At 47.6% G+C, this 17,149-nt stretch overlaps 1 protein-coding gene across 1 annotated transcript in view; it reads right to left on the bottom strand.

Annotated features, from left to right (window-relative positions):
- The window catches only part of adgrl2a (adhesion G protein-coupled receptor L2a), a 777,020-nt gene that overhangs the window by 269,137 nt on the left and 490,734 nt on the right, over positions 1-17,149 (bottom strand). Inside the window, exon 4 of the mRNA XM_085983501.1 lies at positions 8,337-8,550. Within this exon, the coding sequence (XP_085839627.1) occupies positions 8,337-8,550 (214 nt within the window). The remainder of the gene's footprint in view (positions 1-8,336; positions 8,551-17,149) is intronic.

The raw sequence follows: 17,149 nt of genomic DNA, 5'->3' as shown, positions 1-17,149 counted from the left end.
CAACAGTGTTTGTTGCCAGATACGGAGGTTTTTTTTCTTCTCGTGGCTTTTTTTTCCAACAGTCAGGCTCTGCAAAGTCTCTCTGAAGCTGTTGCTAAGCTACAGAGATGCTTCCAAGGTACGGGCCGACTGTTTAGAAGCTGTTGCTAATCAACAGTTTTTGTTGCCAGATACGGAGCTGAAAACCTCCGTATGCTTCAACATTAGCGCTGGTTTGTCCGGCAGTTTTGATGGATCAGCAACAGCTCAGTCCCGTCGGTGCCGGATATCACAAAGTTTCCTGTAGCCAACGTGCCCAACCCCAAAGCATCGGCAGCAACGGTGTCTGGCCACGCAGAAGCAGAAACAACACACCCGAGGATCTTCCCTTTTGATCAATCAGACCATTTACTTCCCAGTTTAGGCCTCCTTTTGTGCTGTAAATTTCTATGATTCTTTGATAGATTAATACCTTACCGTAGGCATTTTCCAAAATTCCAGATTCTAGAACGGTTCCCACGGATTGGAAGGTAGCAAATGTAACCCCACTATTTAAGAAAGGAGGGAGAGAGAAAACGGGGAACTGTAAACCAGTTCGCCTGACATCAGTAGTAGGGAAAATGCTAGAATCTACCATTAAGGACGTGTTAACAGGGCACTTAGAAAATAATAACAGGATTGGGCAGAGTCAACACGGATTTATGAAAGGGAAATCGTGTTTGACAAGTCTGTTTTTTGAGGCTGTAACCAGCAGGATAGATAAAGGGGAACCAGTGGATGTGGTGTATTTGGATCTTCAGATGGCATTCGATAAGGTGCCACACAAGAGGTTATTAAACAAAATTAGGGCTCATGGGATTGGGGGTAATATACCAGCATGGATTGAGGATTGGTTAACAGACAAAAAACAGAGAGCAGGAATAAACGAGTCATTTTCGGGTTGGCAGGCTGTAACTAGTGGGGTACTGCAAGGATCAGTGCTTGGGCCTCAGCTATTTACAATTTATATCAGTGATTTGGATGAGGGGACCAAATGTAATATATCCAAGTTTGCTGATGATACAAAGCTAAATGGGAATGTAAGTTGTGAGGAGGATGCAAAGAGGCTACAAGAGGATACAGACAGGTTAAGTGAGTGGGCAGGAACATGGCAAATGGAATATAATGTGGAGAAATGAGAAGTTATCCACTTTGGTAGGAAAACAGAAAAGCAGAGTATTTTTTAAATGGTGAGAGATCGGGTAATGTTGGTGTTCAGAGGGACCTGGGTGTCCTTTACACGAATCGCTGAAAGTTAATATGCAGGTACAGCAAGCAATTAGGAAAACAAATGTTGGCCTTTATTACAAAAGGATTTGAGTATAAGAGTAAAGACGTCTTATTGCAATTATACAGGGCCTTGTGAGACTGCACCTGGAGTACTGTGTACAGTTTTGGTCTCCTTACCTAAGGAAGGATATACTTGCCATAGAGGGAGTGCAACGAAGGTTCACCAGACTGGTTCCTGGGATGGGGGGATTGTCCTATGAGGAGAGATTGAGTAGACTAGGCCTATATTCTCTAGAGTTTAGAAGAATGAGAGGTGATCTCATTGAAACATACAAAATTCTTACAGGGCTTGACAGGGTAGATGCAGGGATGATGTTTCCCCTGGCTGGGGGAGTCTAGAACCAGGGGTCACAGTCTCAGAATAAGGGGTCGGCCATTTAGGACTGAGATGAGGAGAAATTTCTTCACTCAGAGCGTGGTGAATCTTTGGAATTCTCTACCCCAGAGGGCTGTGGAGGCTCAGTCGTTGAGTATATTCAAGACAGAGAGCGATAGTTTTTTGGATATTAAGGGAATCAAGGGATATGGGGATAGTGCAGGAAAGTGGAGATGGGGTCGAAGATCAGCCAATGATCTTATTGAATGGCGGAGCAGGCTCGAGGGACCGAATGGCCTACTCCTGTGCTCCTATTTTTAATATTCTTATGTTCTTATATTTTTATGCCAGTACCCCATTATTTCATTTATATTTGTAAATAATTTGTGATTTAAAAGGTTAACAATCCAGCTCATCCATTCCAGATGTGTCCTTGCAGCTGGTCGTTCTGCGCACACAGCTGGAAGTGCTTTGATAATCTGCAGCGCTGAGAGATATGTCAACGGCCTTTTCTTTTTGCAACAAGCTGGAAGTATTAACCGTGACCCCGCTGAAGTGACCGAAGCCCCACTGTGTCCTGTACCGTGCTCATGACTCTGCGGTAAGTGCCGTACGGAACGGTGACAACGTTGAAGGTTTGTGCGACAATCCTATTGCTCAAGAGAGGCCATCTTCAATTAAGGAGCAACATTCGGAAAATAGCTTGATCTCAATCTGTTTTTTTTGCATTCACGAGTTGGTGAAAATTTCATTCACAAGCTGGTCAGCCGTGGCCCAGCTGGCAGCACTCTCGCCTCTGAGTCAGAAGGTTGTGGGTTCAAGTCCCACTTCAGAGGCTTGAGCGCAGAATCTAGGCTGAGGGAGTGCTGCACTGTCGGAGGTGCCGTCTTTCGGATGAGACGTTAAACTGAGGCCCCGTCTGCTCTCTCAGGTGGACGTAAAAGATCCCGCAGCACTATTTCGAAGAGGAGCAGGGGAGTTTTTCCCCAGCATCCTGGCCTATATTTATCCCTCAACCAACATCACCAAAACAGATTTGTGGTCATTTTCACATTGCTGTTTGTGGGAGCATGCTGTGAGCGAATTGGCTGCCACGTTTCCTACATTACAACAGCGACTACACTTCAAAAGTACTTCACTAGCTGTAAAGCACTTTGGAACGTCCCGAGGTCGTGAAAGGTGCTATAGAAATGTCTGTCTTTTTCTTACAAGCTGGTGAAAATTCCATTCTTCATTCTCTCGACCGTTTTATAGTACTTCTGCACTGCCATCTCAGGAAGAAATATAACTCATGTGTGCAATTCAACAACTTGATCAAATGATCTGGTGGAAAAGCAGAGTCACTCAGAATGACTTGTCTCAAAAAATTGAATGAACTTCTGTAATAAAAGAGCTCGTGCAAGCTCTCTCGCTCCCTGATCTGTAAATCATAGGAAATTTGGGTTGGAAAAGCCCCCGATTTTATTTACGATCATTGCTCATAGTTTATCTTTTTTGGAAACGATAAAGGATGATGAGCATGAACAGTTGCATTCATGAGTTAGGGTTATGCTGCCTACAGCGAGCTCTTAATAAACAGTGCAGACTGCCAAGCAAGTATTGTGCTCAAAAGAATTTATTATTCAAACTAATATTTGCATGAAGTGACGGAGGTTATACCGCAGGGGGTCAGAGATTCAGATTCGGCATCGTGATAGGATTTATAATTGGCTCAAAACTGTTTGCATTTGAGCTTTCGAAAGGAATCTTCTGCAGGCTGGCACTGAATGTGCTTTGTCGGTCCAAGGCACATTTCAATGGTTTCGTGGGTAAAAACCGCCGAGCCAAAAGAGACCAAAGTTCGATCTTTGGCCTGTGCTGATCGCAGTGGGGGTTCTGCAATTGATCTCGGCGATTGTGAAAAAAGTCTAGCCAGGTTTCGCCGCACCGATTGCTATCCAGTGACTCCGCCTGGAAGATCCCCCATGTGTGTGGACATAGGGTGACGGAGCGTGACAGCACTGACTGGAGGTCCCAGAGAATGTGTCAATACTTGTATGGGGAGTCTCCGGGAGTGTGTCAATATTTTCAGGGGTGAGAGAGAGAGAGAAACTTGCATTTATATAGCGCCTTTCCTGGCCTCCGGATGTCCCAAAGTGCTTTATAATCCATGAAGTACTTTTGAAGTGCAGTCACTGTTGTAATGTAGACAATGCAGCAACCAATTTGTGCACAGCAAGCTCCCACAAACAGCAATGTGATAATGACCAGATAATCTGTTTTTGATGTTGGTTGAGGGATAAATATTATCCAGGACACTGGGGAGAACTCTCCTGCTCTTCTTCAAAAATAGTACTGTGGGATCTTTTACATCCACCTGAGAGAGCAAACGGGGCCTCGGTTTAACGTCTCATCAGAAAGACGGCACCTCCGACAGTGCAGCACACCCACAGCACTGCACTGGAGTGTCAGCCTAGATCATGTGCTCAAGTCTCTAGAGTGGGACTTGAACCCTGAATTCTGACTACAATACTTGTAAGGGAGTGCCCGGGAATGTGTCAATACTTGTAGGGGTCTCTCGTGAATGTGGTCGCATTTGCAGCGAGTGTGCCAGTATTTGCAGGGTGTCCCCGCACAGTAAATTTTGAATGGGCTTTCTAAAAACTCCCACAAATGGTTCTTTTTAAAAAAAAAAAAATTATTCTCACCTTAATCTTAAAATATGTTATAGCTTAGTGCTGGCCTCAAAAGCCTAACAGCTAATCATAAACACGTGCATTTAAAATACATCCCCAGCTAACTTGGTTTCTATGGACATGCAACCTAGCCAGACACACTGGAAAATTCAAGATTAAATTGCTGATCTGGGCCGCTCAGTCTTGAATGGCAGCTGGGGTAACCCTGGTTGACCTCAGTGACCCTGGGATAGGGAGGTGGAAATTGAAAAAAAAAAGCCCTGTTCCTAATGGGTGAAGCGTGTAGGTGTGCATCTTCGTCACACTTGCCACGTGCTGTGAACCGCAGTCCCAGATTACACGCAACAGGGCAGTAACGCAGTCCTGGCACAGCCAGTCACATGCTGGCACGCCTGCAGCCCGCTGAGCTGCCCTCCCCAGGCTTGTCGACTGAGCCACTAGGAGCAGCGCGGGAGTCGGTGGGGGGGGGCGCTATAGTGTTGAACGTTTACAGGCAGGCCGACAGCCTTCCCCACACCGCCATTTAGGACTGAGATGAGGAGGAATTTCTTCACCCAGAGAGTGGTGAACCTGTGGAATTCTCTACCACAAAAGGCAGTAGAGGCCAATTCATTAAATATATTCAAGAAGGAGTTAGATATATTTCTTAAGGCTAAAGGGATCAAGGGATATGGGGAGAAAGCAGGGATCGGTTACTTAATTTGGATGATCAACCATGATCTCATTGAATGGTGGAGCAGGCTCGAGGGGCCGAATGGCCTACTCCTGCTCCTATCTTCTATGTTTCTATGTTTCCATGTATTTACTGTTTTTCTGTTGTTGTTGTTTAAAAATGAGTTGGAGCACAAGAAACCGTCTAAATGATTTGTCCATGAAAGCCAAGCATATGGAGGTGGATTAAGCGATGAAGGGCGGCCCCTACTAGATGGAGAGGCCTCCACTGAATCACTAGTGACCAACTGGCACTGAGTGACTAGAGCGCTGGCTCCAATGCACCAGCCTCATTGTGGGGGGGCTTTGGCCTAACTTAAAATAAAAACCTGGGGGCCTAATAAGCCTGGCGCGGGCTTCTGGGGCTGCGCGGACCCACTGCCCTGCGCTGATCGCGTTGGATTCGCAGTAGGCCTCAGGCCCCGCCACCGGGTTACATACGCGGCCCTGGGACACATCCTTATTGGGCCCCAGCGCCTCCACTCGGGCATGGTCATTTGGGTGAAGCAAGGAGAGCTCACCTGCGGAGGTGTCCACCGCCCCCCCCCAACCCCCCGCCCCGCCACCGGCAAGGGGGAAGAAGGGAGAAGCACAGGAGGAGGGGAAAGAGTTAAACAAGCACCAGGCCCTGCTCCGCGTGGCTTTGTACTTTAGAATGGGATCGAATGCGGCAGGCGTGGGATTCTCTTAGGCTGGCGCCAAGCTGCATTCAGACACGTATTCTAAATTAATTCCTTAATGTCTAACTGCAATAAAAAGTGCTTTGTGCCAAAAACCTAAGAAGATGAAACAGATTCTGTTGTGTGACAGACATTGATGTATTGCAGGGGAGAGCTGGCAAAACTCCACTGGACTCTATAAACTCAGTAGTGTGCTGGCACATGTTAGTGTCATATAAATTTGAATCAGTAAGAGTTTTGGTAGATTTTTTTTAAAAATAATCTTTTCATTCAAATTAGAGGCCTGAAGTGAAAATCACTCAGAACTGCCACATTTTTCACATCAAATTGCTCTAAATTTCCCAGTAGCCCAGCGACATCGCGTTTAGATTACACAAGTGGCTAAAACGCATTTGACGCTAGTGTTTGTTTTATTGAATTAGTCCGCTTTCTGTTAATTGTGTGTGTTCATTAACGTGCACCTTTTTGTACAGCTAAATCCTGCAGAATTACCCCCTGTAAAGTTATTTTTCCTTGGGGCAGGGGTGGGGGGGGCGGGGGAGAGAAACAAAAAGTGCAAAGTTCTACTTCTGCGGGGAGTCAAAAGGGCAAATTCTTTTGACGTGAGAAGAGCACAGCAGCCAGGAGTCTCCACAATAAAGTTCTTGAGGCCTAAAAGGTAGATAGTAAATGCGTTCCCCCGCCCTTTCCCCACTGCTTCAGCTGGCTAAGGGAGCCATCAGCTCAGCCGTACAGGCCTGGAAAGGCCCAGTTCATTTCTTGGTCTGCACCGAGGCCCTTGAAGGCAGTACTAGAGTAGAGTTCAGTGATTCTGCGATAGGGATGCGGGGGAAGCAAAAAAAAAAGACAAAGACAGTCAGTGTTCCTACTACTGATCGCTCCACTGTTGGCGGCCGTGCCTTCAGCTGTCGAGGCCCGAAGCTCTAGAATTCCCTCCCTAAACCTCTCCGCCTTTCTAACTCTCTCTCCTCCTTAAAGACACTCCTTAAAACCTCTCTCTTTGACCAAGCTGTCCTAATATTTCCTTATGGGGCTCGGTGTCAAATATTGTTTGATAATTGCTCCTGTGAAGCGCCGTGGGACGTTTTACTATGTTAAAGGCGCTATATATAAATGCAAGTTGTTGTTTTTACGCATTGACCCCTGCTGGATAGTTCCCGCCTGTCAGGATGTCGGGCAATGACAGGCCACAATGCCCTCCATGGTTGAATAGAGCGGAAGTGCTCACATAGAAACATAGATAGGAGCAGGAGTAGGCCATTCGGCCTCTCGAGCTGGCTCCGCCATTCAATGAGATCATGGCTGATCATCCAAACTCAGTACCCTTTCCCTGCCTTCTCCCCATATCCCTTTAGCCTCAAGAAATATATCTAACTCATTCTTGAATATATTTAATGAATTGGCCTCCACTGCCTTCTGTGGTAGAGAATGCCACAGGTTCACCACTCTCTGGGTGAAGAAATTCCTCCTCATCTCTGTCCTAAATGGCTTACCCCTTATCCTTAGACTGCGACCCCTGGTTCTGGATTCCCCGCCATCGGGAACATCCTTCCTGCATTTAGTCTGTCTAGTCCTGTTAGAATTTTATAAGTTTCAATGAGATCCCCTCTCATTCTTCTAAACTCCAGCGAGTATAACCCCAATCGACCCAATCTCTCCTCATACGTCATTCCTGCCATCCCAGGTATCAGCCTGGTGAATCTTCGCTGCACTCCCTCCATGGCAAGAACATCCTTCCTCAGATAAGGAGAGCATCCTTCCTCAGATAAGGATGCACATGAAACACGTGCGAGGGTACTAGACAGAGAGCTGTTTATCTTGCCCTGTATCCCAACACGTGCCGGACGGAGTCTTCAGGAGAAGCACTTAGAAATAAAAAGGGAGAAAATCCACCCCAGCTACTTGCACTTTCAAACACTCGATATATTGAGAAATCATTGAGAGAATTATTATCTTTGGAAGTACAGTGAGAGAGAAAAATCCTAAATAATTAAAGGCTCCAATTGGCCAACCATTCCCTTTTTACACTTCATAAAGACTGTCGGACATCATTTAGTAAAAATCAATAGCTCATTTACTTCATCAGACTCATAATCCTGTTGGACCTGGATACAAAGACATTTGAATTTATATCGCACCTTTCATGACCTCAGGGTGTCTCAAAGCACTTTACAGACAATTAATACTTTTTGAAGTGGAGTCACTTGTAACGTAGGAAACGCGGCAGCCAACTTGCACACAGCAAGCTCCCACAAACAGCAACGAAATAATGACCAGATAATCTGTTTTAGTGATGTCGATTGGGGGATAAATATTGGCCGGGACACCGGAGGGGGGGGGGGGGGATAACTCCCCTGCTCTTCTACAAAATAGTGCCATGTGATCCTTTACATCCACCCGAGAGGGCAGACGGGGCTTCGGTTTAACGTCTCATCCGAAAGACGGCACCTCCGACAGTGCAGCGCTGCCTCCAGTACTACACTGGGAGTGTCAGCCTGGATTGTGTGCCCAAGTCTCTGGAGCGGGACTTGGACCCAACCACCTTCTGCCTCAGAGGCGAGAGCGCTACCCGACGAGCCACACGGCTGGCACCGGGAACAGTTCATCGACAGCGCTTGAACATCTGGCCAAGTGACGGCACCGTACCTCTGTGTCATGATTTTGAAGGCATCCGGGAGGTAGCACTGCACGTTTTCCATCTGGAACAGGTCGGCGTCGCAGATCTTGTCGTCTGTCCGGCCGTAGTTGGCGCTCTCGATCACGATGACATCACTTCCTGGGCAGCGGAGGTCAATGGGGTAGCCCTCGCAAGAAAGCTCCCTCCTCACCAGCCCAAAGGGCAAGGCAGCTCGGCTGAAGCCTGGAAAACACAACGTGGATTTTTTGGTTGGTGAGAGTTTGCCGTTGATCAATGGCAAAGTTGGTAACCTAGCAACAGCAAAAGAGAAACCAGCGCTACCAATTCTCATTGAAGGTTCGAGCTCGTCGGCGTCAAGGGAGCGGGGGGGCGGTTGCTACAATTGATCTCAATGTCCCTGGGTTACGGAAGGCGCGGGGGGGGGCAAATAAACAAAACAGCCAGCCTTCCTGCTCTCGAACATTGCCCAGTGACATAGGAACAGGAGAAGTAGCCCATTCAGGCCCTCCTGGAGCGTGCACACGTGCAGTCTGACAGCACCCATTCTGTAGGCCCGCACATGAAGAGTTGCTACTTGGACACGATATTGTTGTTGGTGGGGGGTGGGGGGGGGCGGGCGTTCCTGGCTAGTTTGTAACCCAGCACCATCAGGAGAGGAGAGGGGAAAGTGAGGGGAGGGAAGGAGGCGGAGGCAGGAGGGGAGGGAAATATTGAGTTAGCACTTGGAGATAAGCTGAGCCCCACCAGCAAGTAATTTTAGGCTTGAGCAACCGTACAGAATTCTTCGAAGAATTAACAGAGAGGATGTTTGAATGTGCTTTATATGGATCTTCAAAAAAAGCATTCGGTAAGGTTCCACATAAAAGAGACTCATGGCAAAGATAGTGACACATGGAATTAAAGGGGAATGTAACCACATGTACAGGGAGCTGGCTTGAGGGCAGAAACCCAAGGGCGGAGTAACTGCAAGTTTCTTGGAGGAGAAAGATGTGGTGAGGGAAGATCCATAGGAGCCAGTGTGGGAACACCATTCACCACATCTCCCCATCCCGGGAAACCTTCTGTTACTTATGCACTACATACGTACGACCAAGGGGCTAAGTTTAATTTTGGGCGACGGCGCAAAAGTGGGCGATAATCGGACCGGCGCCCGCGTTAGGCCCCGTCTGATTTTCCCTTCCGTTGAAGAACTAAAGGAACAACGTTGAGATTTTCTCACGACACCACATTAGGGGCTGTGAAAGATTGCAGCAGGGCGGAGGTAGGCAAGCTGGACGAGCAGACAGGCGGCAGAATGCGGTTTGATACGGTAGAATCAATTTTGGAAATAAGAATAGGGAATACACCTTAAATATTGGGTCAGAAATTCGGGTCCCCACGGGTGAGTACACGCTGTGCACTCACCCGTAAGGCCAACGGAAGTGTCGGTTTCGCGCGTGCACTGGAAACCGGAACTTCCGTTCCCTTGAAGGAAGGGGTTCAGAGGTCAAATGCGTGCGCCGGAGAGGCAGCGCGTAAACCTGTAACTTCCGATTTTTTTTTTTACAGGTTTCTCCGTGCGGGTAAGTCTCTAGCAGTTGCGCATGAAAAAAGCAGGGGCAGGGCCTGCTTTTAACAAGGTAAGAGGTTAATTAAGTAAAATTAAAACATTTTTTCCACAGGTTTATCATTTTAAAATACTTTAAAGAAAGGTAAGTTTATTTTTAGCCCCGTTAAAAACTTTAATTAATTTTTTCAAAAATTTAAATTTGTTTAAAATAGTTAATTTATGTAATTTATAGTTATTTTTAAAATGTGTTTTAAAAAAATGTATTTGAAGTTTTACTTAGGTTTTGGGGCCGATCTCTATTCATAGATTTGACAGGTCTTCCTGTCAAATCTATGAATGGAGCATTCCCTGCTCCGACTGGCTCCCCATGGCCCACGTGATCCCAGGGGACGCTGCGAACTAACTGCGCCCCTGGGGTACGCAAGCACTGCACGCCGGCAGCTGGAGCAGGCCCAGGATCGGAATCCCACGGGGAACCACGGCACAGCGGCAGGCGCGGTATGTAAGTGCAGGTCGGGGGCTTGTGCCTGCGGGAAGCCTCCGACCCGAATTTCTGGCCCGATAAGATTTTGAACGGTATCAAGGGAACTTGGTGTGCCAATAACCTGGCCATTTAAGGTAGCAGAACAAGTAAGTATAAACACAGCTTGGTAGCCAGAGGCAGTATTATAGCTTGCAGAGGCCTTAGTTTGGCTGCCGTTTTTCTCCTTATTTAAGGAAGGATATACTTGCATTGGAGGCAGTTCAGAGAAGGTTCACCAGGTTGATTCTGGAGATGAAGGGGTTGTCTTATGAGGAAAGGTTGAGCAGATTGGGCCTATACTCATTGGAGTTTAGAAGAATGAGAGGGGATCTTACTGAAACATATAAGATTCTGAGGGGGCTCGACAGGGTAGATGCAGAGAGGATGTTTCCCCTAGTGGGGGAATCTAGAACGAGGGGGCGCAGTTTCAGAATAAGGGGTCGCCCATTTAAAACGGGGATGAGGAGGAATTTCTTCTCTCAGAGGGTCGTGAATCTGTGGAATTCTCTACCACAGAGAGCTGTGGAGGCGGAGTCACTGAATATATTCAAGGCGGAGATAGACAGACATTTGAGTTACAGGGGGAGTCGAGGGTTATGGGGAGCGGGCGGGAAAGTGGCGTTGAGGCCAAGATCAAATCAGCCATGATCTCATTGAATGGCGGGGCAGGCTCGAGGGGCCGAATGGCCTACTCCTGCTCCTATTTCTTATGTTCTTATGTTCAGTCGGAATGCTGTGTACAGTGTTTGGGCAACCCATTGGACCAAGGATATAAACACAGTGGAAAAGGTGTAGTGTAGACTCGCTCAGGTGTTACAAGAGCCAAGGAGTCACGGTTATGGAGAAAGAGTTGAGAAGTTAGGACTTTGATAGGTGAGAAGGCTACGGGGGGGGGGCGGTGATCTGAGGGAGGTCATCAAGATCACGAAGGGACATGATAAGCTAAATAGCGAAAGATCGTTTCCACTGGTGGGCCAGAGGGCACTATCATTTAAGGTGATCGCCAAAAGAAATAATGGGGAGGTTAGAATTTTTTAAAAAATCTCTTCACACTAGAGGGCGGTTAAACCCGTTTAAAACAGCCGGCAGCTTGAAAATCAGGAATGTTAGAAGGCAAGGGTCGTGAGCAGGGGAGTGAGGTTAGATTAGGCGACTCATACGGAGAAAATCGCCGGCACCGAGTTGATGAACTCTTACTCGCGGTGACACTCTGCGACGCGATGATTCAGGAGCTCTGCCTCTTTCGATTTCTCATTGGCTCAACGGTCAGTTGCAACACATTAAAAATGCTGCTGATGGTCTAGTCCTCTGCGTAGGGAAAGTGACCGATGGCATAAAAGTGCTAGCACATCCAACTGCCAACCGTGAGTGGTCTTCCCTCGGTCACACACTAATGAATGCTCCTTCAAATGGCAAGCTCCAACAACCTTCACACTTAAATGAACCCTGTCTGCATGATGTGGCGCTGAGTCTTACAGACTGCGAGGCTCCCGAGCTTTGAAATCTTGTCAATCAAACAAGGGCATGGGGTGTAAAAACAGAAAATGCTGGAAATACTCAGCAGGTCAGGCAGCATCTGTGAAGAGAGAAATGGAACAGATTTTTAAGCAAGTGTAGTGGCTGGGAAATGGGGGAGGGGATGAAATAACTAAAGGGAAGGCCTGTGTTAGGCTGGAAGGTGGGAGAGATTAAGAGAAATTGAGAGATATTCAAGGCAAAAGGGGATGGTAATGGATCAGGTTAAGAAACAAAGGATTTAACCTGTCCCATTACCATCCTGGAATATCTCTTAACGTCTCTCAATGTCTCTTAATCTCTCCTGCCTTCCAGCCTATCACAGGCCTTCCCTTTAGTTCTTTCATCCCCTCCCCCATTTCCCATGCTTAAAAATCTGTTCCATTTCCTGCTTTTTTCCAGTTCTGAGGAAAGGTCATCGACCTGAAACGTTAACTCTGTTTCTCTCTTCACAGATGCTGCCTGACCTGCTGAGTATTTCCAACATTTTCTGTTTTTATTTCAGATTTCCAGCATCTGCAGTATTTTCTTTTTGTATTAGGGTATGGGGTGTGTGGGCTGGGGGGAGGGCGGGGGGGGGAGGGTGGGTGTATGGGCTGTGGGGAGGGCGGGGGTGTGTGTGGGCTGGGGGGAGGGCGGGGGGGGTGTGTGGGCTGGGGGGAGGGCGGGGGGGGAGGTGGGCTTGGGGGGAGGGTGGGTGGGTGCAAGCATTAGAGTAGAACTCAATATCCCTGGCTAAGGAGAGGGCAGGCATTTAACACCTCATCTGGAAGAGCTGCTACGAATTATTCCCTCTGCATTTATCCGTATTTTCTGATTCTTTCATTCTGACTGTGGTTTATCGTCAATATTTTTCCTCTTCCCTCTCCCCCTATGAGGACGGCCAGAAACAAGGGCGGGGGGGCGCGACGTTTGCCTGGATTCCTCTGGCGTGCGACTGCTCTGCCAGCACCATAAGTACAACCAGCCTCAGTACAGCGTGAGCGAGCCGGGGTAGTCCATCAATCACGGCCGGGTTTATAACGCTCATAATTTTTAAACATTAATGCAATAAAATTTCATATGCACGGTAGTGATTACAAAGACAGCATCTCTATTAACAATTATGGAAGACATTGAAACCCATCTGCACGGAGGGGAAACGAGCCCGCTGAGGACGGCAGTGGAATCTCTACAGCGAAATGAAGAATGAAACAAGGTTAGACTATATTAACTTAGTCAGAGAAAACGGCGCATGATGGAACGTTCAGTGCACCGGTGCATTTGTCTCATTCTACTTTGCAAGGCACAGGAACAGAAAGGCGCTTTTCAGTTACTGATTTTTCATGAGGGGAAGTGGCGGGTGATCCCAAAAGCTGGAACACAGACCCACATCGGAAAGGCTCCACGCGGGAATCAGCTTGCTCCTTCTCCCCGCTCCCCCCCACCCCATCCCTCGCAAGTTACACATTCTTTTTTAATTATTCGTTTATGGGATGTGGGCGACGATGGCAAGGCCAGCATTTATTGCCCATCCCTAATTATCTTTACCATCACCTTCTCGAACCGCTGCAGTCCGTGTGGTGAGGGTGCTCCCACAGTGCTGTTAGGGAGGGAGTTCCAGGATTTTGACCCAGAGACGATGAAGGATCGGCGATATATTTCCAAGTCAGGATGGTGTATGACTTGGAGGTGGTGGTGTTCCCATGCGCCTGCTGCCCTTGTCCTTTTAGGTGGAGGAGGTCGCGGGTTTGGGAGGTGTTGCTGAAGAAGCCTTGGTGAGTTGCTGCAGTGCATCTTGTAGAAGGTGCACACTGCAGCCACGGTACGCTAGTGGTGGAGGGAGTGAATGTTTAAGGTGGTGGATAGGGTGCCAATCAAGCGGGCTGCTTTGTCCTGGATGGTGTTGAGCTTCTTGAGTGTTGTTGGAGCTGCACTCATCCAGACAAGTGGTGAGTATTCCATCACACTCCTTACTTGTGCTTTGTAGATGGTGGAAAGGCTTTGGGGAGTCAGGAGGTGAGACACTCACCGCAGAATACCTAGCCTCTGACCTGCTCTTGTTGCCACAGTATTTATGTGGCTGGTCCAGTTAAGTTTCTGGTCTATGGTGACACCCAGGGTGTGGATGGTGGGGGATTCGGCGATGGTGATGCCGTTGAATGTGAAGGGGTGGTGGTTAGACCCTCGCTTGTTGGAGATAGTCATTGCCTGGCGCTTGTGTGGCGTGAATGTTACCTGCCACTTATCAACCCAAACCTGAATGTCGTCCAGGTCTTGTTGCATGCAGGCATGGACTGCTTCATTATCTGAGGAGATTATGATTGCTGACGAGGTCACATAGAAATACATACGAATTTACAGCACAGAAACAGGCCATTCGGCCCGACAGATCCATGCCGGTGTTTATGCCGCATGAACCTCCACCCACCTCACTTCATCAGCATACCCTTCTATTCCTTTCTCCCTCATGTACTTAGCTAGCTTCCCCTTAAATGCATCTATGCCATTCGCCTCAATGTGGTAGCAAATTCCACATTCTAATTACAGGCCGTCTTGTTCTGTAGGACTTCTGATAAATGTGTTTAAATTCAACTTTTCCATTTGGTGAAAGAAAGAAGCTTTGAAGCTCAGCTCTCCCAATGCTAGCACATTAGCGCGTAACCGCTATGTTTCAAAGTCCTCTGCCTGCTCATAGAGTCACAGAGTTATACAGCACAGAAAGAGGCCCTTCGGCCCAGCGTGTCTGCGTCGTCCATCAATCCCCGTCCAGTCTAATCCCATTTTCCAGCATTTGGTCCATAGCCTTGTATGCAATGGCATTTCAAGTGCTCATCCAAGTGCTTCTTGAATGTTGTGAGGGTTCCTGCCTCTACCACCCTTTCAGGCAGTGAGTTCCAGATTCCAACCACCCTCTGGGTGAAAAAGTTCCTCCTCAAATCCCCTCTAAATCTCCTGCCCCTTACCCTGAATCTATGCCCCCTTGTTATTGACCCCTCTACTAAGGGGAAAAGTTCCTCTTTATCTACCCTATCTATGCCCCTCATCATTTTGTACACCTCAATCAGGTCCCCCCTCAGCCTTCTCTGCTCCAAGGAAAACAACCCCAGCCTGTTTAGTCTTTCTTCATAGCTGAGGCGCTCCATCCCAGGTAACATCCTGGTGAATCTTCTCTGCAGCCTCTCCAAAGCAATCACATCCTTCCTATAGTGAGGCGACCAGGACTGCACACAGTACTCCAGCTGTGGCCTCACCAGCGTTTTGTACAGCTCCATCATAACCTCCCTGCTCTTATATTCTATGCCTCGGCTAATGAAGGCAAGTATCCCATATGCCTTTTTAACCACCTTATCTACCTGTTCCGCTGCCTTCGGGGATCTATGTACATGTACACCAAGGTCCCTCTGACCCTCTGTACTTCCTAGGGTCCTACCACTCATTGTGTATTCCCTTGCCTTATTTGTCCGTCCAAAATGCACCACCTCGCACTTTTCAGGGTTAAATTCCATTTGTCACTTTTCCGCCCATCTGACCAACCCGTTTATATCGTCCTGTAGCCTGAGGCTTTCCTCCTCGCAATTTATCACCCCACCAATTTTCGTGTCATCCGTGAACTTACTGATCATACCTTTTACATTCTCATCCAAATCATTTATGTAGATCACAAACAGCAAGGTACCCAGCACCGATCCCTGAGGTACCCCACTGGACACAGGCTTCCAGTCACAAAAGCAACCTTCGACCATCACCCTCTGCCTCCTGCCACTCAGCCAGTTTAGGATCCAACGCGCCAAGGCACCCTGGATCCCATGGGCTCTTACCTTCTTGACCAGTCTCCTATGCGGGACTTTGTCAAAAGCTTTGCTGAAGTCCATGTAAACCACATCCACAGCATTTCCCTCATCCACACACCGAATCACCTCCTCGAAAAATTCAATCAGATTTGTCAGACATGATTTACCCTTGACAAAGCCATGCTGACTATCCCCGATTAATCCTTGCCTCTCCAAGTGGAGACTAATTTTGTCCCTCAGAATTTTTTCCAATAATTTCCCTACCACAGATGTTAGGCTCACTGGCCTGTAATTCCCTGGTTTATCCCTGCTACCCTTCTTGTATAATGGTACTACGTTAGCTGTTCTCCAGTCCTCTGGTACATCCCCTGTGGCCAGAGAGGTTCTGAAAATTTGTGTCAGAGCCCCTGCAATCTCCTCCTTTGCCTCATACAACAGCCTGGGATACATCTCATCCGGGCCTGGGGATTTATCCACTTTTTGGCCTGCTAAAACCGCTAGTACCTCCTCCCTCTCGATGCTAATATGTTCAAGTATGTCACAGTCCCCTTGCCCGATTTCTATGTCTACATCGTCTTTCTCCATAGTGAACACAGATGCAAAAAATTCATTTAAAACCCCGCCTACATCATCTGGCTCTACACACAGATTGCCACTTTGGTCCCTAATGGGCCCTACCCTTTCCCTGGTTATCCTCTTGCCCTTAATATACTTATAAAACATCTTAGGATTTTCCTTTATTTTGCTCGCCAGTGTTATTTCATGGCCCCTCCTCGCCCTCCTAATTTCTTTTTTAAGTATGCCCCTGCACTTTTTATACTCCTCTAGGGCTTCTTCCGTCTTTAGTCTTTTGTAACTGCCAAAAGCCCCCCTTTTATTTCTATTGCATTTTTGTATATCCCTTGTAATCCAAGGTTCCCTTTGCTTGTTGGTCCCACCCTTGACCTTTACAGGAACATGTTGGCGTTGTACTCTCTCTATTTCCCTTCTGAAAGTCTCCCACTGTTTTGATGTGGATTTTCCTATAAGTAGCTGCTCCCAGTCCACTTTGGCCAGATCCTGCCTTATCATATTAAAATCGGCCTTCCCCCAATTTAGAACCCTTATTTCCGGGCCGTCTTTGTCTTTTTCCATGACCACCTTAAATCTCACCGAATTATGGTCACTGTCGCCAAAATGCTCTCCTACTGACACTTCCACCACTTGCCCAGCTACATTCCCTAGAATTAGGTCCAGTACCGCCCCCTCTCTTGTAGGACTTTCTACATGTTGGCTCAAAAAGCTCTCCTGGATGCACTTTAAGAATTCTGCACCCTCTAAGCCTTTCACACTCTGACTATCCCAATTAATATTGGGGAAGTTGAAATCCCCCACTATTATTACCCTATTATTTTCGCACTTCTCTGAGATTTGCCTACATATCTGTTCCTCTATCTCCCCCTGACTGTTTGGGGGCCTATA

Source organism: Somniosus microcephalus, chromosome 3 (assembly GCF_052327205.1).
Source record: "Somniosus microcephalus isolate GS21.2 chromosome 3, FLI_Smic_1.0, whole genome shotgun sequence".
Classification (NCBI taxonomy): Eukaryota; Metazoa; Chordata; class Chondrichthyes; order Squaliformes; family Somniosidae; genus Somniosus; species Somniosus microcephalus.
The sequence above is the reverse complement of the archived record's forward strand: the minus strand, read 5'-3'. Positions and strand labels throughout refer to the sequence as shown.